Raw genomic sequence first — 25940 nt, 5'->3', positions numbered from 1 at the left:
GTTGGTTTGGGTAGGATCTGGGTTGGTTTGGGGTTGGTTGGGGTTGATTTGGGGTTGATTGGGGTTGGTTGAGTTGATGGGGGTTGGTTTGGGTAGGATCTGGGTTGGTTTGGGTTGGTTTGGGTTGGTTGGGGTTGGTTTGGGGTTGATTGGGGTTGGTTGAGTTGATGGGGGTTGGTTTGGGTAGGATCTGGGTTGGTTTGGGTTGGTTTGGGTTGGTTGGGGTTGGTTTGGGGTTGATTGGGGTTGGTTGAGTTGATGGGGGTTGGTTTGGGTAGGATCTGGGTTGGTTTGGGCTGGTTTGGGTTGGTTGGGGTTGGTTTGGGGTTGGTTGGGGTCGGTTGGGTTGATGGGGGTTGGTTTGGGTAGGATCTGGGTTGGTTTGGGTTGGTTTGGGTTGGTTGGGGTTGGTTGGGGTTGGTTTGGGGTTGGTTGGGGTCGGTTGGGTTGATGGGGTGTGTGACGCTGTGTCCCCAGGGGTGCAGGAGGGGGTGCGGATGACACTGGACTGTGCCCAGGCCACCTTCATCTCCTACGACAAGATGGTCATCTCGCTCAAGGGGGGCGAGATGTAAGGGCGGCCACACCCTGTCCCCCGTGTCCCCTCTGTCCCCACCATGGGTGTCCCCTCTGTCCCCTCCGTGTCCCCTCTGTCCTCACCGTGTCCCCTGTGTCCTCACCATGTCCCCTGTGTCCTCACCGTGTCCCCTCTGTCCCCTCCGTCCCCACCACACCCCTGTGTCCCCACCATGTCTCCCCTGTCCTCATTGCAGGTGTCCCCTCTGTCCCCACCATGAGTGTCCCCTCTGTCCCCACCGTGTCCCCTCTGTCCTCACCATGTCCCCTGTGTCCTCACCATGTCCCCTCTGTCCCCTCCATCCCCACCACATCCCCTGTGTCCCCACCATGTCCTCCCTGTCCTCACTGCGGGCGTTCCCTCTGTCCCCACCATGTCACCTGTGTCCCCACCATGTCCCCTGTGCCCTCACTGTGGGTGTCCCCTCTGTTCCCACTGCAGGTGTCCCCTGTGTCCCCACCATGTCCCCCCTGTCCTCATTACAGGTGTCCCCTCTGTCCCCACCGTGTCCCCTCTGTCCCCACTGTGTCCCCTGTGTCCCCACCATGTCCCCTGTGCCCTCGCTGCGGGTGTCCACTCTGTCCCCACCACATCTCCTGTGTCCCCACCATGGGTGTCCCCTTTGTCCCCACCACGTCCCCTCTGTCCCTGCTGTCCCCACCGCGGGTGTCCCCGCTGTCCCCACTGCAGGTGTCACCTTTGTCCCCACCGTGTCCCTTCTGTCCCTGTCACATCCATCCTCTGTGTCCCCACCATGGGTGTCCCCTGTGTCCCCACCACGTCCCCTGTGTCCCCCCTGTCACCACTGCAGGTGTCCCCTCTGTCCCCATCACATCCATCCTCTGGGTCCCCACCATGGGTGTCCCCTGTGTCCCCGCCACGTCCCCTGTGTCCCTTCTGTCCCCACCACAGGTGTCCCCACCACATCCTCTCTGTCCCCACTGCAGGTGTCCCCTGTGTCCCCACCACAGGTGTCCCTTCTGTCCCCACCATGGGTATCCCCACTGTGTCCCCACCACAGATGTCCCTTCTGTCCCCACCACAGGTGTCCCCCATGTCCCCACCACGTCTCCTTTGTCCCCACCATGGGTGTCCTACAGTGTCCCCACCATGGGTGTCCCCTCTGTCCCCACCACGTCCCCTCTGTCCCCATCACATCCGTTCCTTCTGTCCCCACCATGTGTGTCCCTTACGTCCCCACAGTGTCCCTGCTGCAATTGTCCCCTGTGTCCCCACCACAGGTGTCCCTTCTGTCCCCACCGTGGGTATCCCCACTGTGTCCCCACTGTGGGTGTCCCCTCTGTCCCCACCACGTCCCCTCTGTCCCCATCACATCCGTTCCTTCTGTCCCCACCACAAGTGTCCCCCGTGTCCCCACCACGTCCCCTTTGTCCCCACCATGGGTGTCCTACAGTGTCCCCACCATGGGTGTCCCCTCTGTCCCCACCACGTCCCTTCTGTCCCCATCACATCCGTTCCTTCTGTCCCCACCACAAGTGTCCCCCATGTCCCCACCACGGCGCCTTTGTCCCCACCATGGGTGTCTTACAGTGTCCCCACTGTGGGTGTGCCCTGTGTCCCCACCACAGGTGTCCCTTCTGTCCCCACCGTGGGTATCCCCACTGTGTCCCCGCCATGGGTGCCCCTTCCGTCCCACCATGTCCCCACCACAAGCGTCCCTTCTGTCCCAACTGCGGGTGTCCCCGTGTCCCCACCGCATCCCCTGTGTGTCCCCACCATGGGTGTCCCCAGCGCGTCCCCAGTGTCCCCATTGTGTCCCCGTGTCCCCAGCTACGTCCTGACGCTGATCACCGACGGGATGCGCAGCGTCCGCTCCTTCCACTTCGACAAAGCGGCCGCCAGCGTCCTCACCACCTGCGTAAGGACCCCCCCTGTCACCCCCCGTCACCCCCCGTCACCCCCTGTCACCCCTTGTCACCCCCCGTCACCCCCCGCCCCTCACACGGTGACACTGGAGCCCAGGTGCCTGTTCCCATTGGGGGAACTCCCCCAAAATAGCCCCCTGGCACCCCTAAATCACCCAAAATGTCCCCCTGGGAGCCCAGAAGATCCCCCTGAGACCCCAAGATCCACCTCAGGGACCCCAAAATATCCCCCTGGGACCCCAAGATCCACCTCAGGGACCCCAAATGCCCCCCCTGGGACCCCAAGATCTGCCCCAGGACCCCAAAATAGCCCCTTGGGACCCCGAGATCCACCTCAGGGACCCCAAGATCCACCTCAGGGACCCTAAAATATCCCCTGAGACCCCCAAATCCACCTCAGGGACCCCAAAATATCCCCCTGGGACCCCAAGATCCACCCCCCAGGGCCCCAAATGCCCTCCCTGGGACCCCCAAATATCCCCCTGGGACCCCTAAATCCCCCAAAATGTCCCCCTGGGAGCCCAGAATATTCCCCTGAGACCCCAAGATCCACCTCAGGGACCCCAAAATATCCTCCTGGGACCCCAAAATCCACCCCCCAGGGCCCCAAATCCCTTCCCTGAGGCCCCAAAATCCTCCCTGGGACCCCAAAATATCCCCCTTGGGACCCCAAGATCCACCATGGGACCCCAAAATAGCCCCTTGGGACCCCAAATGCCCTCCCTGGGACCCCAAAATCCACCTCATTAACCCCAAAATATCCTCCCTGGGATCCCAAATGCCCTCCCTGGGACCCCAGAATATCCTCCTGGGACCCCAAAATCCACGTCAGGGACCCCAAAATATCCTCCCTGGGATCCCAAATACCTCCCTGGGACCCCAAAATCCACCCCCAGGGCACCAAATCCCCTCCCTGGGACCCCAAAGTATCCCCCTGGGACCCCAAGATCCACCTCAGGGACCCCAAATGCCCTCCCTGGGACCCCAAGATCTGCCCCCAGGACCCCAAAATAGCCCCTTGGGACCCAGGATCCACCTCAGGGACCCCAAAATATCCCCCTGGGACCCCAAGATCCACCCCCCAGGACCCCAAATGCCCTCCCTGGGACCCCCAAATATCCCCCTGGGACCCCTAAATCACCCAAAATGTCCCCCTGGGAGCCCAGAATATCCCCCTGAGACCCCAAGACCCACCTCAGGGACCCCAAAATATCCCCCTGGGACCCCAAAATCCACCCCCCATGGCCCCAAATCCCCTCCCTGGGACCCCAAAATATCCCCCTGGGACCCAAGATCCACCTCAGGGACCCCAAGATAGCCCCTTGGGACCCCAAATACCCTGCCTGGGACCCCAAAATTCACCCCTCCAGGTCCCCAAATCCCCTCCCTGTGTCCCTAAACCCTACCTGGGACCCCAAATCCCCTCCCTGGGACCCCAAAATATCCCCCTTGGGACCCCAAGATCCACCCCTAGGACCCCAAATTGTCCCCCTGGGACCCCAAGATCCACCCTGGGACCCCAATTGCCCGCGATGTCCCCGTGTGACGCGCTGTCCCCGCAGATGGTGACGCTGGAGCCCGGGTACCTGTTCCTGGGGTCCCGCTTGGGGAATTCGCTGCTGCTCAGGTACACGGAGAAGCTGCAGGAGCCACCGCCAGCGGGCAGGGACGGGAGCGACCGGCCTGTGAGAGCATGGGGACCCCAAAATCCACCCCTGGGACCCCAAAATCCACCCCCAGGACCCCGAAATATCCCCTGGGATCCCAAAATCCCCCCAAAATCCACCCCAGGGACCCCAAAATCCACCCAAAGTCCACCCCCGGGACCCCAAAGTCCACCCCTGGGTGCCCAGAATCCACCTCAGGGACCCCAAAATCCACCCTTGGGACCCTGAAATCCACCCCAGGGACCCCAAAGTCCACCTGTGGGACCCTAAAATATCCCCCTGGGACCCTGAAATCCGCCCCTGGGACCCCAAAATCCCCCCAAAATCCACCCCTGGAACCCCACAATATCCAGTGGGACCCTAAGATCCCCCCAAAATCCACCCCTGGAACCCCAAAATATCCCCTGCGATCCCAAAATCCCCCCCCAATCCACCCCCGGGACCCTGAAATCCACCCAAAATCCACCCCCGGAACCCCAAAATCCACCCCCAGGACCCTAAAATCCACCCCTGGGATCCCAAAATCCACCCCTGGGACCCCGAAATCCAACCAAAATCCACCCCTGGGATCCCGAAATCCACCCCCGGGACCCTAAAATCCACCCCGGGACCCTAAAATATCCCCTGGGACCCCAAAATCCCCCCAGAATCCATTCCCGGGACCCCAAAATCCACCCAAAATTCACCTCTGGGATTCCAAAATCAACCCCCGGGACACCAAAATATCCCCTGGGACCCCAAAATGCCCCCAAAATCCACCCCTGGGACCCTAAAATCCCCCCCCCCGGGACACCAGAATATCCTCTGGGACCCCAAAATCACCCCAACATGCACCCCTGGGACCCCAAAATCCTCCCCCAGACACCAAAATATCTCCTGGGACCCCGAAATCCCCCTCTGGGTCCCCAAATTCCACCCTGGGACCCTAAAAAATCCCCTGGGACCCTAAAATCCCCCCAAAATCCACCCCTGGGACCCCAAAGTAGCCCCTGGGATCCTGAAGTCCACCCAAAATCCCCCTCTGGGTCCCCAAAATCCACCCCTGGGACCCCAAAATCCCCCTCTGGGTGCCCCAAATCCCCCCTGGGACCCCAAAATCCCCCCAGATTCCCCCCCTGGGTCCCCAGAATATCCCCTTGGGTACCCAAAATCCCCAGTTGGGTCCCCAAAATATCCCCTGGGACTCTAAAATTCCCCCCCTGGGACCCCAAAATCCCCCCCATATCCTCCCATGGGTCCCCAAAATCTACCCTTGGGACCCCAAAATATCCCCTGGGACCCCAAAATATCTCTTGGGACCCCAACAAGCCCTGGGACCTCCAAATCCTTCCCCCAGGAGGAGCCCCCTGTGAAGAAGAAACGCGCGGAGCCCACGGGGACATGGGCAGGTGGGACAGGGGACACCGGGACGGGGGGGACACGGTGACAGGAGGGGTGACGGGGTCATAAGGGGTGACAGGAGGTGACATGGTGATAGGGTGATGGGGGTGACAGAAGGGGTGACACAGTGACCCGGTGACATGGTGACAGGGAGGTGACAGTGATGGGGGTGACAGGAGGGGTGACACCATGATAGGGTGACAGGGTGACATGGTGACAGGGAGGTGATAGGGTGATGGGGGTGACAGGAGGGGTGACACCGTGATAGGGTGATGGGGGTGACAAGTAGGGTGACACAGTGACAGGGAGGTGACACTGTGATAGGGTAATGGGGGTGACAGGAAGGGTGACACAGTGACAGGGTGACACAGTGACATGGTGACAGGTGACAGTGATGGGGGTGACAGGAGGGGTGACACCGTGATAGGGTGATGGGGGTGACAAGAAAGGTGACACAGTGACAGGGAGGTGACAGTGATAGGGGTGACAGGAGGAGTGACACCGTGATAGGGTGATGGGGGTGACAGGAAAGGTGACACAGTGACAGGGTGACATGGTGACAGGGAGTTGACAGCGATGGGGGTGACACTGTGATAGGGTGATGGGGGTGACAGGAAGGGTGACACAGTGACAGGGTGACATGGTGGCAGGTGATAGTGATGGGCGTGACAGGAGGGGTGACACCGTGATAGGGTGATGTGGGTGCCAGGTAGGGTGACAGAGTGACAGGGAGGTGACATTGATGGGGGTGACAGGAGGGGTGACACTGTGATAGGGTGATGGGGGTGACAGGGTGACACAGTGACAGGGTGACAGGTGACAGTGATGGGGGTGACAGGAGGGGTGACATGGTGATAAGGTGATGGGGGTGACAGGAAGGGTGACACAGTGACAGGGTGACATGGTGACAGGGAGGTGACAGTGATAGGGGTGACACGGTGATAGGGTGATGGGGGTGACGGGTGACAAATCACAGGGTCAGGGTGGTGACATAGTGACAGGGAGGGTGACGGGGGCTGGCATGGTGACAGGAGGGTGACATAGTGACAGGGTGATGGGGGGTGACACCGTGACAGGGAGGGTGACACTGTGCTGGGACAGTGACACGGGGGTGATGGGAGGTGACACAGTGGCAAGGGGTGACAGGGTGACAGGGGCGTGATTGGGGGGGTGGACACATGGTGCCAAGGGGTGACACGGCGATAGGGGGCTGGGGGTGCCATGGGGAGGTGGCAGGGTGCTGGGGGGTGACAGGGGGTGGCAGGAGGTGACAAGAGGTGACAGGAGGTGACGTCCCCAGGCGGGCAGGCGGCGCAGGACGAGGTGGACGAGATCGAGGTTTACGGCTCCGAGGCGCAGTCGGGCACCCAATTGGCCACCTTCTCCTTCGAGGTACCTGTCACCCCCCTGTCACCCCCCTGTCACCCCCCTGTCACCCCCCTGTCACCCCCTGTCACCCCCCTGTGTCCCCAGGTGTGCGACAGCATCCTCAACATCGGACCCTGCGCCAACGCGGCCATGGGGGAACCGGCGTTCCTGTCTGAGGAGGTGAGACCGTCCCCTCCTGTCCCCTCCTGTCCCCTCCTGTCCCCTCCTGTCCCCTCCTGTCCTGTCCCACTGGGCTCGGTGACGTCCCCACCGGTTTGGTGCTGGTCCCAGTTCCAGAGCAGCCCCGAGCCCGACCTGGAGATCGTCCTGTGCTCCGGCTACGGCAAGAACGGCGCCCTCACCGTGCTGCAGGTGGGGACACGGGTGACACCGCGCTGGCACCGGGCCCCATGTCCCCTCATGTCCCCCTCCATGTCCCCCCCATGCGCCACACAAGCTCTGTCCCAGCAGTGTCCCCAACAGGCTGGGTACCAGTGCCAAAGGGTCCTGCAGGTCACCCCATGGGGACACAAGGGACACGCAGAGCCCCGTGTCCCCTCCCGTGTCCCCTCCTGCCCCCATTGTGTCCCAATGTCCCCCCTGTGTCCCCTCCATGTGTCACACGAGCTCTGTCCCCGCAGTGTCCCCAACAGGTTGGGTACCAGTGCCAAAGGGTCCTGCAGGTCACCCCATGGGGACACAAGGGACACACAGAGCCCCGTGTCCCCTCCCATGACCCCCGTGTCCCCTCCTGCCCCCCACCTTGTGTCCCCATGTGCCCCCTGTGCCACACAGGCCCTGTCCCTGCAGTGTCACCAGAGATCAGGTGCTGGCACCACAGGGTCCTGCAGGTCACCCTGTGGGGACACAAGGGGCACAGGGCCATGTGTCCCCTTCCCTGTGTCCCCATCATGTCCCGATCCCCTGGGGATGTCACCAACCCCCTGGGCTGTCCCCAAATCCCTGGCAATGTCCCCAAACCTCCAGGGACATCCTGAAACCCCCAGGGGTGTCCCCAAACCCCCTGGGGACATCCCCCAAACACCCAGGGTGTCCCCAGACCCCAGCAGGGACATCCCCAAACCCCTGGGGTGTCCCCAAACCCCTGGGGTGTCCCCAAAGCCCCTGCGGGATGTCCCCAAACCCACCTTGATGTGTCCCCAAACCCCCAGGGGTGTCCCCAGAGCCCCTGGGGGATGTCCCTAAAATCCCCCAGTGACATCCCCAAACCCCCCAGGGATGTCCCCAAACCCCACCGGGTGTCCCCAAACCCCAACAGGGACATCCCCAAGCCCCCAGGGTGTCCCCAAACCCCAGCAGGGACATCCCCAAGCCCCCAGGGGTGTCCCCATACCCCCTGGGGACATCCCCAAACCCACCTTGATGTGTCCCCAAACCCCTGGGGATGTCCCTAAAATCCCCCAGGGATGTCCCCAAACATCCCAGGGTGTCCCCAAACCTCCCAGGGTGTCCCCAAAGCCCCTGGGGGATGTCCCTAAAATCCCCCCGTGACATCCCCAAACTTCCCAGGGATGTCCCCAAACCCTCCATGATGTCCCCAAACCCCCCAGGGTGTCCCCAAACCCCTGGGGATGTCCCTAAAATCCCCCCGTGACATCCCCAAACTTCCCAGGGATGTCCCCAAACCCTCCATGATGTCCCCAAACCCCCCAGGGTGTCCCCAAACACCAGCAGGGACATCCGCAAACCCCCAGGGGTGTCCCCAAAGCTCCTGCGGGATGTCCCCAAACCCACCTTGGTGTGTCCCCAAACCCCCAGGGGTGTCCCCAAAGCCCCTGGGGGATGTCCCTAAAATCCCCCCGTGACATCCCCAAACTCCCCAGGGATGTCCCCAAACCCCCCAGGGTGTCCCCAAACCCCAGCAGGGACATCCCCAAACCCCCAGGGGTGTCCCCAAAGCCCCTGGGGACATCCCCAAACCCACCTTGGTGCGTCCCCAAACCCTTGGGGATATCCCTAAAACCCCCCAGGGATGTCCCCAAACCCCCCAGGGATGTCCCCAAACCCCCGTGGGGTATCCCCAAACCCACCTTGGTGTGTCCCCAAACCCTTGGGGATGTCCCTAAAACCCCCCAGGGATGTCCCCAAACCCCCCAGGGATGTCCCCAAAACCCCCGTGGGGTATCCCCAAACCCACCTTGGTGTGTCCCCAAACCCTTGGGGATGTCCCTAAAACCCCCCAGGGATGTCCCCAAACCCCCCAGGGATGACCCCAAACCCCTGTGGGGTGTCCCCAAACCCCCCAGCGACATCCCCAAACTTCCCGGTGATGTCCCCAAACCCCAACAGGGCCATCCCCAAAACCCCAGGGGTGTCCCCAAACCCTCCAGGATGTCCCCAGACCCTCCCGGATGTCCCCACGTCCCCCCCGCGCTGCACAAGGCCTGTCCGGGCTCAGTGTCACCGGCGGGTCAGGTACCGGCGCCAGAGCAGAGCCGGGGACAAACCAGGGCTGTCCCCAAGCTTGGGCACCGCCTGTACCCCCCCCGGGACACCCCTGTCACCCCAGGGCCAGCCGTGTCCCCTGCCCCACGGCGTGTCCCCTGCCCCACGGCGTGTCCCCCTCGCTGTCCCCGCAGAGGAGCGTCCGCCCGCAGGTGGTGACAACGTTCGAGCTGCCGGGATGTCACGACATGTGGACGGTCATCGCGCCCCAGCGCAGGGACGAGGTGGGTGACAGGTGTCCCCAAACCGTCTGGGGTGTCCCCAACCCCTCCAGGATGTCCCCAGATTCCCTGGGGTGTCCCCAACCTCTCCACAGTGTCCCCAACCCCGCTGGGATGTCCCCAACCCCTCCACGGTGTCCCCAACCCCTCCACAGTGTCCCCAACCCCTCCATGGTGTCCCCAAACCCCTCCAGGATGTCCCCAAACCCCCTAGGGTGTCCCCAACCCCTCCAGGGCCATCCCCAATCCGCTGGGGATGTCACCAACCCCCTGGGATGTCCCCAACCCCTCCAGGATGTCCCCAACCCTTCTGGGATGTCCCCAACCCCTCCACGGTGTCCCCAAACCTCCTGGGATGTCCCCAACCCCCCTACGGTGTCCCCAACCCCTCCAGGGCCAACCCCAATCTGCTGGGGATGTCCCCAACCCCCCCAGGATGTCCCCAAACCCCTCCGGGATGTCCCCAACCCCTCCACGGTGTCCCCAACCCCCCTAGGGTGTCCCCAACCCCTCCAGGGCCATCCGCAATCCACTGGGGATGTCACCAACCCCTCTGGGATGTCCCCAACCCCTCTGGGATGTCCCCAAACCCCCTGGGATGTCCCCAACCCCCCTAGGGTGTCCCCAACCCCTCCAGGGCCATCCCCAGTCCTCTGGGGATGTCCCCAACCCCCCTAGGGTGTCCCCAACCCCTCCAGGGCCATCCCCAATCCTCTGGGGATGTCACCAACCCCCTGGGGTGTCCCCAACCCCTCCAGGATGTCCCCAGATTCCCCGGGGTGTCCCCAACCCCTCCACAGTGTCCCCAACCCCTCTGGGATGTCCCCAAACCCCCTGGGATGTCCCCAACCCCTCCAGGATGTCCCCAACCCTCCTAGGGTGTCCCCAACCCCTCCAGGGCCATCCCCAATCCGCTGGGGATGTCACCAACCCCCTGGGATGTCCCCAACCACTCCATGGTGTCCCCAACTCCTCCATGGTGTCCCCAACCCCTCCAGGATGTCCCCAAACCTCCTGGGATGTCCCCAAACCCCTCTGGGATGTCCCCAACCCCCCTAGGGTGTCCCCAGCCCCTCCAGGGCCATCCCCAATCCACTGGGGATGTCACCAACCCCCTGGGATGTCCCCAACCCTTCCAGGATGTCCCCAACCCCTCCACAGTGTCCCCAACCCCTCTGGGATGTCCCCAGCCCCTCCAGGATGTCCCCAAACCCCCTGGGATGTCCCCAACCCCTCCAGTGTGTCCCCAACCCCTCTGGGATGTCCCCAACCCCTCCGGGATGTCCCCAACCCCCCCAGGGTGTCCCTAACCCCTCCAGGGCCATCCCCAGTCCTCTGGGGATGTCCCCAACCCCTCCAGGATGTCCCCAACCCCTCTGGGATGTCCCCAACCCCCCCACGGTGTCCCCAACTTACCCAGGACCATCCCCAATCCTCTGGGGATGTCACCAACCCCCTGGGCTGTCCCCAAATCCCCAGCAACGTCACCAAACCCCTGTGGACATCCTGAAACCTCCAGTGTGTCCCCAAACCCCTCCAGGATGTCCCCAACCCCTCCAGTGTGTCCCCAACCCCCCCAGGGTGTCCCCAAACCCCCCGGGGCCATCCCCAATCCTCTGGGGATGTCACCAACTCCCTGGACTGTCCCCAAACCCCCTGATGTGTCCCCAAACCCCTGGAGAGGTCCCCAAACCCCTGGGGACATCCCCAAGTCCCCAGGGATGTCCCCAAACCCCCGAGACATCCCCAACCCCCCCAGCAATGTCCCCAAACCCTCCCTGGATGTGTCCCCAATCCCCCCCCAGCAATGTCCCCAAACCCTCCCCTGCATGTGTCCCCAAACCCCTGGAGATGTCCCCAAACCCCCCAGCGATGTCGCCAAACCCTCCCCTGGATGTGTCCCCAAACCCCCCTAGATGCCCCTGAAACCCCTGGGGACATCCCCAACCCCCCCACGGATGTCCCCAAACCCCTGGATGTGTCCCCAAACCCCTGGGGACATCCCCAAACCCCTGGATGTGTCCCCAAACCCCTGGATGTGTCCCCAAACCCCTGGGGACATCCCCAAACACCCTGAGACATCCCCAACCCCCTCAGCGATGTCCCCAAACCCCTGGGGTCATCCCCAAGTCCCCAGTGATGTCCCCAAACCCTCCCCAGGATGTGTCCCCAAATACCCCAGCGATGTCCCCAAACCCTCCCTTGGATGTGTCCCCAAACCCCTGGAGATGTCCCCAAACCCCCCCAGCGATGTCCCCAAACCCCCGTAGATGCCCCTGAAACCCCTGGGGACATCCCCAAACCCCTGGATGTGTCCCCAAACCCCTGGGGTCATCCCCAAGTTCCCAGTGATGTCCCCAAATCCCTGGATGTGTCCCCAAACCCCTGGGGTCATCCCCAAGTTCCCAGTGATGTCCCCAAATCCCTGGATGTGTCCCCAAATCCCCAGCAATGTCCCCAAACCCTCCCCTGGATGTGTCCCCAAACCCCTGGAGATGTCCCCAAACCCCCCAGCGATGTCCCCAAACCGTCCCTGGATGTGTCCCCAAACCCCTGAAGATGTCCCCAAACCCCTAGAGATGTCCCCAAACCCCCCAGTAATGTCCCCAAACCCTCCCCGGATGTGTCCCCAAACCCCTGGAGATGTCCCCAAAACCCTGGATGTGTCCCCAAACGCCTGGAGATGTCCCAAAACCCCTAGAGATGTCTCCAGACCCCCCAGCGATGTCCCCAAACCCTCCCTGGATGTGTCCCCAAACCCCCCAGTGATGTCCCCAAACCCTCCCCTGGATGTGTCCCCAAACCCCCCAGCGATGTCCCCAAACCCTCCCTGGATGTGTCCCCACACCCCTGGAGATGTCCCCAAACCCTCCCTGGATGTGTCCCCAACCCCCCCAGCGATGTCCCCAAACCCTCCCTTGGATGTGTCCCCAAACCCCCAGAGACGTCCCCAGAACCCCCTAGGGACGTCCCCAAAGGCCCGGGGACATCCCCGTCCCTGTCCCCGGGGGTGCCAGCGCGTGTCCCCGCAGGCGAGTGACGCGGCCCCGGGGGAGGACGGCGAGAAGGAGGCGCCGTCCCCGGCGCCCCCCGAGGAGGACGGCAAGCGGCACGGCTTCCTCATCCTCAGCCGCGAGGACTCCACCATGGTGGGTGACACGGTGACGGTGACAGGGCACAGGGCCATGGGGGCGGCAGGGGGGTGACACCGGGACAGGGAGGGTGACACGGTCATGGGGCGGTGACATGGGGGCGATGGGAGGTGACGTGGTGACAGGGGGTGACAGGGCACGGGGTCATGAGGGCGGCAGAAGGGTGACACCGTGACAGGGAGGGTGACGAGGGCTGGTGCGTTGACAGGAGGGTGATACAGTGACAGGGTGATAGGGGGTGACACCGTGACAGGGAGGGTGACACGGTGATGGGGCGGTGACATGGGGGTGATGGGAGGTGATGTGGTGACAGGGGGTGACAGAGCACGGGGTCATGAGGACGGCAGGAGGGTGACATAGTGACAGGGTGATGAGGGTGACGCTGTGACAGGGAGGGTGACACGGTGATGGGGCGGTGACATGGGGGTGATGGGAGGTGACGTGGTGACAGGGTGATGGGGGTGATGGGTGACAGGTCACAGGGTCAGGAGGGTGACAATGTGACAGGGAGGGTGACAAGGGGTTACAGAGTGATGGGGGTGACGGGTGACAGGTCACAGGGTCATGAGGGCAGCAGGAGCATGACATAGTGACAGGGAGGGTGACACGGTGATGGGGCGGTGACATGGGGGTGGTGGGAGGTGACATGGTGACAGGGGGTGACAGGGTGATGGGGGTGGTGGGTGACACGTGACAGGGTCATGAAGGTGGCAGGAGGGTGACACCATGACAGGGAGGGTGACACGGTGATGGGGAAGTGACATGGGGGTGATGGGAGGTGACGTGGTGACAGGGGTGACACCGTAGCAAGGGGTGACGGGTGACAGGTCACAGGGTCATGAGGGTGACAGGAGAGTGACATAGTGACAGGGTGATGGGTGACATTGTGACAGGGAGGGTGACACGGTGATGGGACAGTAACATGGGGGTGATGGGAGGTGACATGGGGTGACACAGTGGCAAGGGGTGACAGGGTGATAGGGTGATGGGGGTGACGGGTGACAGGTCACAGGGTCATGAGGGTGGCAGGAGGGTGACACCGTGACAGGAGGGTGATACGGTGACAGGATGATGGGGGTGACAGGAGGTGACACCGTGACAGGGAGGGTGAGACGGTCATGGGGCAGTGACATGGGGGTGATGGGAGGTGACGTGGTGACAGGGGGTGACACAGTGACTGGGGGGCCACACACATGGTGCCAAGGGGTGACACGGCAATAGGGACACCTGGGGGCCTTTGGGGTGACACCCAAGGGGACTTTGGGGTGACACAGGGGATACCCAGGCGGGCTTTGGGGTGACACGGGACACCCGGGGGGTGTGGCCGATGTCCCCGGGCTGTCCCCAGCGTGTCCCTTTGTCCCCAGATCCTGCAGACGGGGCAGGAGATCATGGAGCTGGACACCAGTGGCTTTGCCACCCAGGGCCCCACGGTGTTCGCCGGGAACATCGGGGACAACCGGTACATTGTGCAGGTGTCACCGCTCGGCATCCGCCTGCTCGAGGGAGGTGGGTGACACCGGACGGCGCGGGGACACCGCGGGGCTTTGGGGGGACACCCCAGGGGGCTTTGGGGTGACACAGGGGACACCTGGGGGTCTTTGGGGTGACACCCCAGGGGACTTTGGGGTGACACAGGGGACACCTGGGGGGCTTTGGGGTGACACCCAAGGGGCTTTGGGGTGACACCCAAGGTTGCTTTAGGGGACACAGGGGACACCCTAGAGGGCTTTGGGTGACACAGGCGACACCTCAGGACTTCGGGGTGACACAGGGAACACCTGGGGGGCTTTGGGGTGACACCCTAGGGGCTTTGGGGTGACACATGGGACACCTGGGGTGCTTTGGAGTGACACCCAAGGGGGCTTTGGAGTGACACGTGGGACACCCAGGGGGCTTTGGGGTGACACAGGGGACACCTGGGGGGCTTTGGGTTGACATCCAAGGCGGCTTTGGGGTGACACAAGGGACAGCCAAGGGGCTTTGGGTGACACAGGGGACACCCTGGGGCTTTGGGGTGACACAGGGGACACCCAAGGGGCTTTAGGTGACACAGGGGACACCTGGGGGGCTTTGGGGTGACACCACAGGGGGCTTTGGGGTGACACAGGGGACACCTGGGGGGCTTTGGGGTGACATGTGGGACACCCAAGGGGCTTTGGGGTGACACAGGGGACACCTGGGGGGCTTTGGGTTGACACCCAAGGGCACTTTGGGGTGACACAAGGGACACCCTGGGGTTTTGGGGTGACACCCAAGGGGCTTTGGGGTGACACAGAGGACACCTGGGGGGCTTCGGGTTAGCACTCAGGGGTGCTTTGGGGTGACGTAGGGGACACCCTTGGGCTTTGGGTGACACAGGGGACACCCAGGCAGGCTTTGGGGTGACACAAGGGACACCTGGGGGGCTTTGGAGTGACATCCAAGGCGGCTTTGGAGTGACACGTGGGACACCCAAGGGGCTTTGGGTGACACAGGGGACACCCCGGGGCTTTGGGGTGGCACCCAGGGGTGTTCTGGGGTGACCCGGGGACACCTGGGGGGCTTTGGGTGACACCCAAGGTTGCTTTGGGGGACACAGGGGACACCCCGGGACTTTGAGGTGACACAGGGGACACCTGTGGGCTTTGGGATGACACCCTAGAGAACTTTGGAGTGACACATGGGACACCCAAGGGGCTTTGGGTTGACACAGGGGACACCCAAGGGGCTTTAGCTGACACAGGGGACACCTGGGGGGCTTTGGGGTGACACCCTAGTGGGCTTTGGGGTGACACAGGGGACACCCTAGGGGACTTTGGGGTGACACAAGGGACAGTTGGAGGGCTTTGGGGTGACAAAGGGGACACCTGGGGGGCTTTGGGGTGACACCCAAGGTTGCTTTGGGGGACACAGGGGACACCCAAGGGACTTTGGGGTGACACAGGGGACACCTGGGGGCTTTGGGATGACACCCTAGGGGGCTTTGGGGTGACACAGGGGACACCCAGGCAGGCTTTGGGGTGACACCCAAGGGTGCTTTGGGCTGACAAAGGGGACACCTGGCGGGCTTTCAGGTGGCACCCGTGGTTGCTCTGGGGTGACACAGGGGACATCCTAGGGGGGTTTGGGTGACACAGGGGACACCTGGGGTGCTTTGGAGTGACACCCAGGGTTGCTCTGGGGTGACGCAGGGGACACCCTAGGGGGGTTTGGGTGACACAGGGGACACCTGGGGTGATTTGGAATGACACAGGGGACACTTGAGGTGACACCCAAGGTTGCTTTGGGGTGACACACGGGACACCCCAGGGTGGCTTTGGGGTGTCCCCAACCCAGTGCTGTCCCTGCAGTGACCCAGCTGGGAGGGTGGTGACATTTGGGGGGGTGACCCAGGGGACACGGTGGCAGTTTTGGGGTGACCTCGCTGTCCCCACAGTGACGGAGCTGTGAGGGGGGTGACACTCAGGGACACGGTGGCAGTTGTGGGGTGACCTGGGGTGACCCCACTGTCCCTGCAGTGACGCAGCTGTGAAGGGGGTGACAATCGGGGGGTGCCCCAGGGGACACAGTGGCAGTTTTGGGGTGACCTGGCTGTCCCCACAGTGATGCAGATGTGAGGGTGGTGACACTTGGGGGGTGCCCCAGGGGACACGGTGGCAGTTGTGGGGTGACCTGGGGGGGTGACCCTGCTGTCCCCGCAGTGACGCAGCTGTGAGGGGGTGACACTCGGGGACACGGTGGCAGTTGTGGGGTGACCTGGGGGCGACCCAGGGGTGACCTGGGGTGACCTGGGGTGACCTGGGGTGACCCCGCTGTCCCCACAGTGACACAGCTGTGAGGGGGTGACACTCGGGGACACGGTGGCAGTTTGGGGTGACCTGAGGTGACCCAGGGGTGACCTGGGGTGACCGCGCTGTCCCCACAGTGACACAGCTGCAAGGGGGGTGACACTCAAGGGGTGCCCAGGGGACACGGTGGCAGTTTGGAGTGACCTGGGGTGACCCCGCTGTCCCCACAGTGACGCAGCTGCGAGGGAGGTGACACTCGGGGGGGGTGCCCAGGGGACATGGTGGCAGTTGTGGGGTGACCCGGGGTGACATCGCTGTCCCCACAGTGACGCAGCTGCGAGGGGGGTGACAATCGGGGACATGGTGGCAGTTGTGGGGTGACCTGGGGTGACCTGGGGTGACCTCGCTGTCCCCACAGTGACACAGCTGTGAGGGGGGTGACACTCGGGGGGGGTGCCCAGGGGACACGGTGGCAGTTTTGGGGTGACCTGGGGTGACCTGGGGTGACCCCGCTGCGAGGGGGGTGACACTCGGGGACACGGTGGCAGTTGTGGGGTGACCCAGGGGTGACCCGGGGGTGACCTGAGGTGACCCAGGGGTGACGTCACGGTCCCCGCAGTGACGCAGCTGCACTTCGTGCCCGTGGACCTGGGCGCTCCCATCGTGCACTGCGCGCTCGCCGACCCGTTCGGCGTCATCCTGAGCGCAGAGGGCCACGTGACCATGTTCGTGCTCAAGAGCGACACCTACGGGGGGCGCACGCACCGCCTGGCGCTGCAGAGGCCGCCGCTGCACCACGTGAGTGGGGGACCCCCAACTGCACCCCAAACTGCACCCCAAAGTGCACCCCCAAACCGCCCCTGCACCCCAAACTGCACCCCAAACTGCACCCCAAACTGCACCCCAGACCCCGCTGCACCACGTGAGTGGGGGATCCCCAACTGCACCCCAAACCGCACCCCAAAGTGCACCCCCAAACCGCCCCTGCACCCCCAACTGCACCCCAAACTGCACCCCAAACTGCACCCCAGACCCCGCTGCACCACGTGAGTGGGGGATCCCCAACTGCACCCCAAACTGCACCCCAAACCGCACCCCAAACTGCACCCCAAACTGCACCCCAGACCCCGCTGCACCACATGAGTGGGGGACCCCAAACCGCACCCCAAACTGCACCCCAAACTGCACCCCAGACCCCGCTGCACCACGTGAGTGGGGGACCCCCAACTGCACCCCGAACTGCACCCCGAACTGCACCCCAAACTGCACCCCCAAACCGCCCCTGCACCCCAAACTGCACCCCAAACTGCACCCCAGACCCCGCTGCACCACATGAGTGGGGGACCCCAAACTGCACCCCAAAACCACCCCTGCACCCCAAACTGCACCCCCAAATGTACCCCAGACCCCCACTGCACCACATGAGTGGGGGAACCCCAAACTGCACCCCAAACTGCACCCCAAACCGCACCCCAAACTGCACCCCAAACTGCACCCCCAAACCGCCCCTGCACCCCAAACTGCACCCCAGACCCCCGCTGCACCACGTGAGTGGGGGACCCCCAACTGCACCCCAAACCGCACCCCAAACTGCACCCCAAAACCGCCCCTGCACCCTAAACTGCAACCCAAACTGCACCCCAAACCGCACCCCAAACTGCACCCCCAAACCGCCCCTGCACCCCAAACTGCACCCCAATCTGCACCCCAAAACCGCCCTAAACCCCAAACTGCACCCCAAACCGCCCCTGCACCCCAAACCACACCCCAAACTGCACCCCAAAACCGCCCCAAACTGCACCCCAAACTGCACCCCAGACCCCGCTGCACCACGTGAGTGGGGGACCCCCAACTGCACCCCAAACCGCACCCCAAACTGCACCCCAAAACCGCCCCTGCACCCCAAACTGCACCCCAAACTGCACCCCAAACTGCACCCCCAAACCGCCCCTGCACCCCAAACTGCACCCCAATCTGCACCCCAGACCCCCGCTGCACCACGTGAGTGTGGGAACCCCCAAATCTGTACCCCCAAACCACCCCTGCACCCCAAACCCCCGCTGCACCCCGTGAGTAGCAGGGACCCCAAACTGCACCCCAAAACACTGCACCCCAAACCTGCACGCCAAACCCGCACCCTGTGAGTGTTGGGGACCCCCAAACTGTACCCTGAAACAGCCCCTGCACCCCAAACCTGCACCCCAAACCTCCGCTGCACGCTGTGAGTGGCGGTGACCCCAAAACACTGCACCCCAAAACCTGCACCCCAAACCCCCGCTGCATCCCGTGAGTGGTGGTGATCCCAAACTGCACCCCAAAACTGCCCTTGCACCCCCAAACCGCCACTGCGCCCCGTGAGTGACAGCGAACCCCAAACCTGCCCCCCAAAACCTGCACCCCAAACCCTGCACCCCAAACTGCCGCTGCACCCCGTGAGTGGCAACGAACCCCAAAACCCTGCACCCCCAAGCTGCCCCTGCACCCCCAAACCTCCACTGCACCCCATAAGTACCACCAAGCCCCAAACCCTGCACCCCCAAACCGCCTTGCACCCCGTGAGTGTCACTGCACCCCAAACCCTGCACCCCAAAACCCTGCACCCCCAAACCACCCTGCACCCCGTGAGTGTCACTGCACCCCAAACCCTGCACCCCAAAACCCTGCACCCCCAAACCACCCTGCACCCCGTGAGTGTCACTGCACCCCAAACCCTGCACCCCAAAACCGCCCTGCACCCCGGGGCTGTCACTGAACCCCAAACCCTGAACCCCCAAACCGCCACTGCACACCTTGAGTGGCACTGAACCCCAAAACCCTGCACCCCAAAACTGCCCTGCACCCTGGGAGTGCCACCAAACTCCCTGGCTCAGTGTCCCCATGTCCCCAGCTCAGTGTCCCTGTCCCCGCCCCCCGCTCAGTGTCCCCATGTCCCCCCAGCTCAGTGTCCCTGTCCCCTTCCCGCTCAGTGTCCCCATGTCCCCCCAGCTCAGTGTCCCCATGTCCCCAGCTCAGTGTCCTCCCAGCTCATTGTCCCCATGTCCTCCGGCTCAGTGTCCCCATGTCCCCCAGCTCAGTGTCCCCCCAGCTCATTGTCCCCATGTCCCCAGCCCAGTGTCCCCTGTCCCCAGCTCAGTGTCCCCATGTCCCCTGGCTCAGTGTCCCCTGTCCCCGGCTCAGTGTCCTACCAGCTCAGTGTCCCCATGTCTCCCAACTCAGTGTCCCCTGTCCCCAGCTCAGTGTCCCCTGTCACTGACTCAGTGTCGCCCTGGCTCAGTGTCCCCATGTCCCCTGGCTCAGTGTCCCCATGTCCTCAACTCAGTGTCCACATGTCCCCCAGCTCAGCATCCCCATGTCCCCAGCTCAGTGTCCTTCCAGCTCAGCATCCCCATGTCCCCAGCCCAGTGTCCCCATGTCCCCAGCTCAGTGTTCCGTGTCCCCAGCTCAGTGTCCCCGTGTCTCCCGGCTCAGTGTCCCCATGTCCCCAGCTGAGTGTCCCTGTCCCCAGCAACCCAAGGTGATCGCGCTGTGCCTGTACCGCGATGTCAGCGGGATGTTCACCACCGAGAGCCGCGTCCCCGGGCCCCGCGACGACGGCCCCGCCCGCGCCCCCGCCGAGGCCGAGACCCTCATCCAGGACATCAGGTGACAGGGGGACAGTGTCCCCAGGGCGTGGGGGGGACAGGGACAGTGCATGGAGGTGACAGTGTCCCCAGAGCGTGGGGGGGGACAGGGACAGTGCATGGAGGTGACAGTGTCCCCAGAGTGTGGGGGGTCAGGGACAGTGCATGGAGGTGACAGTGTCCCCAGAGCGTGGGGGGGACAGGGACAGTGCATGGAGGTGACAGTGTCCCCACAGTGTGAGGGGGTCAGGGACAGTGCATGGAGGTGACAGTGTCCCCAGAGTGTGGGGGGTCAGGGACAGTGCATGGAGGTGACAGTGTCCCCAGAGCGTGGGGGGTCAGGGACAGTGCATGGAGGTGACAGTGTCCCCAGAGTGTGCGGGGGTCAGGGACAGTGCATGGAGGTGACAGTGTCCCCAGAGCGTGGGGGGGACAGGGACAGTGCATGGAGGTGACAGTGTCCCCAGAGTGTGGGGGGGTCAGGGACAGTGCATGGAGGTGACAGTGTCCCCAGAGCATGGGGGGGACAGGGACAGTGCATGGAGGTGACAGTGTCCCCAGGGCGTGGGGGGGACAGGGACAGTGCATGGAGGTGACAGTGTCCCCAGAGCGTGGGGTGGGACAGGGACAGTGCATGGAGGTGACAGTGTCCCCACAGTGTGGGGGGGACAGGGACAGTGCATGGAGGTGACAGTGTCCCCACAGTGTGGGGGGGACAGGGACAGTGCATGGAGGTGACAGTGTCCCCAGAGCGTGGGGGGGACAGGGACAGTGCATGGAGGTGACAGTGTCCCCAGAGCGTGGGGGGGGCAGGGACAGTGCATGGAGGTGACAGTGTCCCCAGAGTGTGGGGGGGACAGGGACAGTGCATGGAGGTGACAGTGTCCCCACAGTGTGGGGGGGACAGGGACAGTGGATGGAGGTGACAGTGTCCCCAGAGTGTGGGGGGGGCAGGGACAGTGCATGGAGGTGACAGTGTCCCCACAGTGTGGGGGGGCAGGGACAGTGCATGGAGGTGACAGTGTCCCCACAGTGTGGGGGGAGTCAGGGACATCGGTGTCCCTAACACCCGAGGTGACAGTGTCCCCACAGTGTGGGGATTTGGGGACAGCAGTGTCCCTGGCACCTGAGGTGATGGTGTCCCCGCAGTGTGGGGGTTTGGGACAGTGGTGTCCCCAACACCCGAGGTGACGCTGTCCCCACAGTGCGTGGGGGGGTTTGGGGCCAATGCTGTCCCCAACACCCGAGGTGACGCTGTCCCCGCAGTGTGTGTGGGGGGTTTGGGGCCAATGCTGTCCCCAGCACCCAAGGTGACGGTGTCCCCACAGTGCATGGGGGAGTTTGGGGACAGCGGTGTCCCCGGCACACGAGGTGATGGTGTCCCTGCAGTGTGTCTGGGGGTTTGGGGCCATCGGTGTCCCCAGCACCCAAAGTGACGGTGTCCCCGCAGTGTGGGGATTTGGGGACAGCAGTGTCCCCAGCACATGAGGTGACGGTGTCCCTGCAGTGTGGGGATTTGGGGACATTGGTGTCCCCCAGCACATGAGGTGACGGTGTCCCCACAGTGTGGGGGTTTGGGGACACCAGTGTCCCCAGCACCCGAGGTGACGCTGTCCCGCAGTGTGTGGGGGGTTTGGGGCCATCGGTGTCCCCACACCCGAGGTGACGCTGTCCCTCAGTGTGTGGGGGTTTGGGGCCATCGGTGTCCCCAGACCCGCGGTGACGCTGTCCCTGAGGTGTGTGTGGGGTTTGGGGCCATCGGTGTCCCCACACCCGGGGTGACGCTGTCCCCGCAATGTGTGGGGGGTTTGGGGCCTTCGGTGTCCCCAGACCCGCGGTGACGCTGTCCCTCAGTGTGTGGGGGGTTTGGGGACAATGCTGTCCCCAGCACCCGAGGTGACGGTGTCCCCACAGTGCATGGGGGAGTTTGGGGACAGCGGTGTCCCCGGCACACGAGGTGATGGTGTCCCCGCAGTGTGTGTGGGGTTTGGGGCCATCGGTGTCCCCAGACCCGAGGTGACGCTGTCCCCGCAGTGTGTGGGGGGTTTGAGGCCATCGGTGTCCCCAGACCCGCGGTGACGCTGTCCCCGCAGTGTGTGTGGGGTTTGGGGCCGTCGGTGTCCCCAGACCCGCGGTGACGCTGTCCCCGCAGTGTGTGGGGGGTTTGGGGCCGTCGGTGTCCCCAGGCCCGCGGTGACGCTGTCCCCGCAGTGTGTGTGGGGTTTGGGGCCGTCGGTGTCCCCAGGCCCGCGGTGACGCTGTCCCCGCAGTGTGTGTGGGGTTTGGGGCCGTCGGTGTCCCCAGACCTGTGGTGACGCTGTCCCCGCAGTGTGTGGGGGGTTTGGGGCCGTCGGTGTCCCCAGGCCCGCGGTGACGCTGTCCCCGCAGTGTGTGTGGGGTTTGGGGCCGTCGGTGTCCCCAGGCCCGCGGTGACGCTGTCCCCGCAGTGTGTGTGGGGTTTGGGGCCGTCGGTGTCCCCAGACCTGTGGTGACGCTGTCCCCGCAGTGTGTGGGGGGTTTGGGGCCGTCAGTGTCCCCAGACCCGCGGTGACGCTGTCCCCGCAGTGTGTGTGGGGTTTGGGGCCATCGGTGTCCCCAGACCCGTGGTGACGCTGTCCCCGCAGTGTGTGGGGGGTTTGGGGCCGTCGGTGTCCCCAGACCTGTGGTGACGCTGTCCCCGCAGTGTGTGGGGGGTTTGGGGCCATCGGTGTCCCCAGACCCGCGGTGACGCTGTCCCCGCAGTGTGTGGGGGGTTTGGGGCCGTCGGTGTCCCCAGACCCACGGTGACGCTGTCCCCGCAGTGTGTGGGGGGTTTGGGGCCGTCGGTGTCCCCAGGCCCGCGGTGACGCTGTCCCCGCAGTGTGTGTGGGGTTTGGGGCCGTCGGTGTCCCCAGACCCGCGGTGACGCTGTCCCCGCAGTGTGTGGGGGGTTTGGGGCCGTCGGTGTCCCCAGACCCGCGGTGACGCTGTCCCCGCAGCGGCTCGGTGGATGACGAGGAGGAGATGCTGTACGGGGACTCGGGGGCGCTGCTCAGCCCGGCGCGGGAGGAGCCGCGGCGCGGTGCCAACCCCGCTCCCGAGCGGCCGCCCCAGCACCGGCCCGAGCCCACGCACTGGTGCGTGCTGGTGCGCGACAACGGCGCCATGGAGGTGAGCCCGGGGACACGGGGACCCTGGGGACACGGGGGCCCTGGGGACCGGGCACTGCTGCCGTGCAGCCTGTCACCGTGCCTTCTGCTTGGCCCCCTGTCCCCCTGCCTGTCGCCCTGTCCCCCGTGTCCCTGTCCCCCCGTGTCCCTGTCCCCCCGTGTCCCTGTCCCCATCCCTTCCTGTCCCTGTCTTCCTGTGTCCCCGTCCGCATCCCTGCCTGTCCCCCTGTGTCTCTGTCCCCATCCCTGCCTGTGCCCATCCCCATCCCTGCCTGTCCCCCTGTGTCTCTGTCCCCATCCCTGCCTGTCCCCGTCCCCCTGTGTCCCCGTCCCCCTGTGTCCCCGTCCCCCTGTGTCTCTGTCCCCCTGCCTGTCCCCGTCCCCCTGTGTCTCTGTCCCCCTGCCTGTCCCCGTCCCCCTGTGTCCCTGTCCCCCTGTGTCTCTGTCCCCCTGCCTGTCCCTGTCACCCTGTGTCCCCGTCCCCCTGTGTCCCCATCCCCATCCCTGCCTGTCCCCGTCCCCCTGTGTCCCCGTCCCCCTGTGTCCCTGTCCCCCTGCCTGTCCCCGTCCCCCTGTGTCCCTGTCCCCGTCCCCCTGCCTGTCCCTGTCTCCCTGTGTCCCTGTCCCCATCCCCCCATGTCCTTGTCGCCCTGCCTGCCCCCTGTGTCCCTGTCCCCCTGTGTCCCCGTCCCCCTGTCTGTCCCCGTCCCCCTGTGTCCCCGTCCCCCTGCCTGTCCCCGTCCCCCTGCCTGTCCCCGTCCCCCTGTGTCCCCGTCTCCCTGTGTCCCTGTCCCCCTGTGTCCCCGTCCCCCTGTCTGTCCCCGTCCCCCTGTGTCCCCGTCCCCCTGTCTGTCCCCGTCCCCCTGTGTCCCCGTCCCCCTGTGTCCCCGTCCCCCTGCCTGTCCCCGTCCCCCTGCCTGTCCCCGTCCCCCTGTGTCCCTCTCCCCCTGTCTGTCCCTGTCCCCGTGTCTCTGTCCCCATCCCTGTTTGTCCCTATCCCCCTGTGTCTCTGTCCCCCTGCCTGTCCCTGTCCCCCTGTGCCCCATCCCCATCCCTGCCTGTCCGTGTCCCCCTGTGTCTCTGTCCCCCTATCTGTCTCTGTCCCCATCTCTGTTTGTCCCTGTCCCCCTGTGTCTCTGTCCCCGTCCCCCTGTGTCTCTGTCCCCCTGCCTGTCCCTGTCCCCCTGTGTCCCCATCCCTGCCTGTCCCTGTCCCCTGTGTCCCCATCCCCATCCCTGCCTGTCCCCCTGCATGTCCCTGTCCCCCTGCCTGTCCTGTCCCCCTGTGTCCCTGTCCCCATCCCTGTTTGTCCCTGTTCCCCTGTGTCCCTGCCCATCCCTGTCCCCCTGCCTATCCCTGTCCCCTTCCCTGTGTCCCTGTTCCCTTGTGTCCCCGTCACTGTGTCCCTGTTCCGCTGCCTGTCCCTATCCCCATGTCCCTGTTCCCCCCCTGTATCCATGTCCCACCCTGTATCCCCATCCTCCCACGTCCCCGTCCCCATGTCCCCGTGTCCCTGCCCATCCCCGTGTCCCTGTCCCCTGTGTCCCCGTGTCCCCGTCCCCAGCTGTACCAGCTTCCGGAGTGGCGCCTGGTGTTCCTGGTGAAGAACTTCCCGGTGGGGCAGCGGGTGCTGGTGGACTCGTCCTTCGGGCAGGCGGCCGTGGGCACGCAGGGGACACAGGGGACAGGGGACGGCAAGGAGGGGACGCGCCAGGGGGACCTGCCGCTGGTCAAGGAGGTGCTGCTGGTGGCACTGGGGCACCGCCAGAGCCGCCCGTACCTGCTGGTGAGTGGCACTGGGGATACTGGGGATATTGGGGGGACTGGGGCACCGCCAGAGCCACCCGTACCTGCTGGTGAGTGGGACTGGGGATACTGGGGATACTGGGGATACTGGGGCACTGCCAGAGCCGCCCATACCTGCTGGTGAGTGGGACTGGGGATACTGGGGATACTGGGGGCACTGGGGCACCGCCAGAGCTGCCCATACCTGCTGGTGAGTGGCACTGGGGATACTGGGGATACTGGGGGCACTGGGGCACCGCCAGAGCCGCCCATACCTGCTGGTGAGTGGTGCTGCGGATACTGGGGGGACTGGGGCACCACCAGAGCCGCCTGTACCTGCTGGTGAGTGGGACTGGGGATAGTGGGGGGACTGGGGCACCCCCAGAGCCGCCTGTACCTGCTGGTGAGTGGTACTGGGGATAGTGGGGGGACTGGGGCACCGCCAGAGCCGCCTGTACCTGCTGGTGAGTGGGACTGGGGATAGTGGGGGGACTGGGGCACCCCCAGAGCTGCCTGTACCTGCTGGTGAGTGGTACTGGGGATACTGGGGGGACTGGGGCACCGCCAGAGCCACCTGTACCTGCTGGTGAGTGATACTGGGGATACTGGGGCGACTGGGAGATGCTGGAGGATACTGGGGGATGCTGGAGATCCTGGGGATACTGTGGGGATGGTGGGGGTAGTGGGAGATGCTGGGAGCACTGGGGGGTACTGGGGGATGTGGGGTACACTGGGGGTGCTGCAAGTACTGGGGGTACTGGGGGATGCTGGGAGCACTGGGGGATACTGGGGATGCTGTGAGCTGCTGGGGGGTGCTGCTGATACTGGGGGGTACTGGGGATACTGGGAGTTGCTGGTGGATGCTGGGGGTACAGTGGGGAGATACTGGGGGGATGTGG

General features: G+C 64.5%; 1 protein-coding gene across 1 annotated transcript in view; it reads left to right on the top strand.

Moving 5' to 3' along the window:
• Nucleotides 1-25940, top strand: part of CPSF1 (cleavage and polyadenylation specific factor 1) — a 63353-nt gene that overhangs the window by 10898 nt on the left and 26515 nt on the right. Inside the window, exons 10-23 of the mRNA XM_065830943.2 lie at nt 478-571; nt 2369-2456; nt 4026-4148; nt 5467-5518; nt 6811-6902; nt 6984-7058; nt 7170-7250; nt 9479-9568; nt 12598-12714; nt 14085-14226; nt 17107-17285; nt 19993-20129; nt 23086-23257; nt 24821-25042. Coding sequence (XP_065687015.2) covers nt 478-571; nt 2369-2456; nt 4026-4148; nt 5467-5518; nt 6811-6902; nt 6984-7058; nt 7170-7250; nt 9479-9568; nt 12598-12714; nt 14085-14226; nt 17107-17285; nt 19993-20129; nt 23086-23257; nt 24821-25042 — 1664 coding nt within the window. The remainder of the gene's footprint in view (nt 1-477; nt 572-2368; nt 2457-4025; nt 4149-5466; nt 5519-6810; nt 6903-6983; nt 7059-7169; nt 7251-9478; nt 9569-12597; nt 12715-14084; nt 14227-17106; nt 17286-19992; nt 20130-23085; nt 23258-24820; nt 25043-25940) is intronic.

Source organism: Patagioenas fasciata, chromosome 2, assembly GCF_037038585.1.
Source record: "Patagioenas fasciata isolate bPatFas1 chromosome 2, bPatFas1.hap1, whole genome shotgun sequence".
Taxonomy (NCBI): Eukaryota; Metazoa; Chordata; class Aves; order Columbiformes; family Columbidae; genus Patagioenas; species Patagioenas fasciata.
This window is presented reverse-complemented; position numbering and strand designations above follow the sequence as displayed.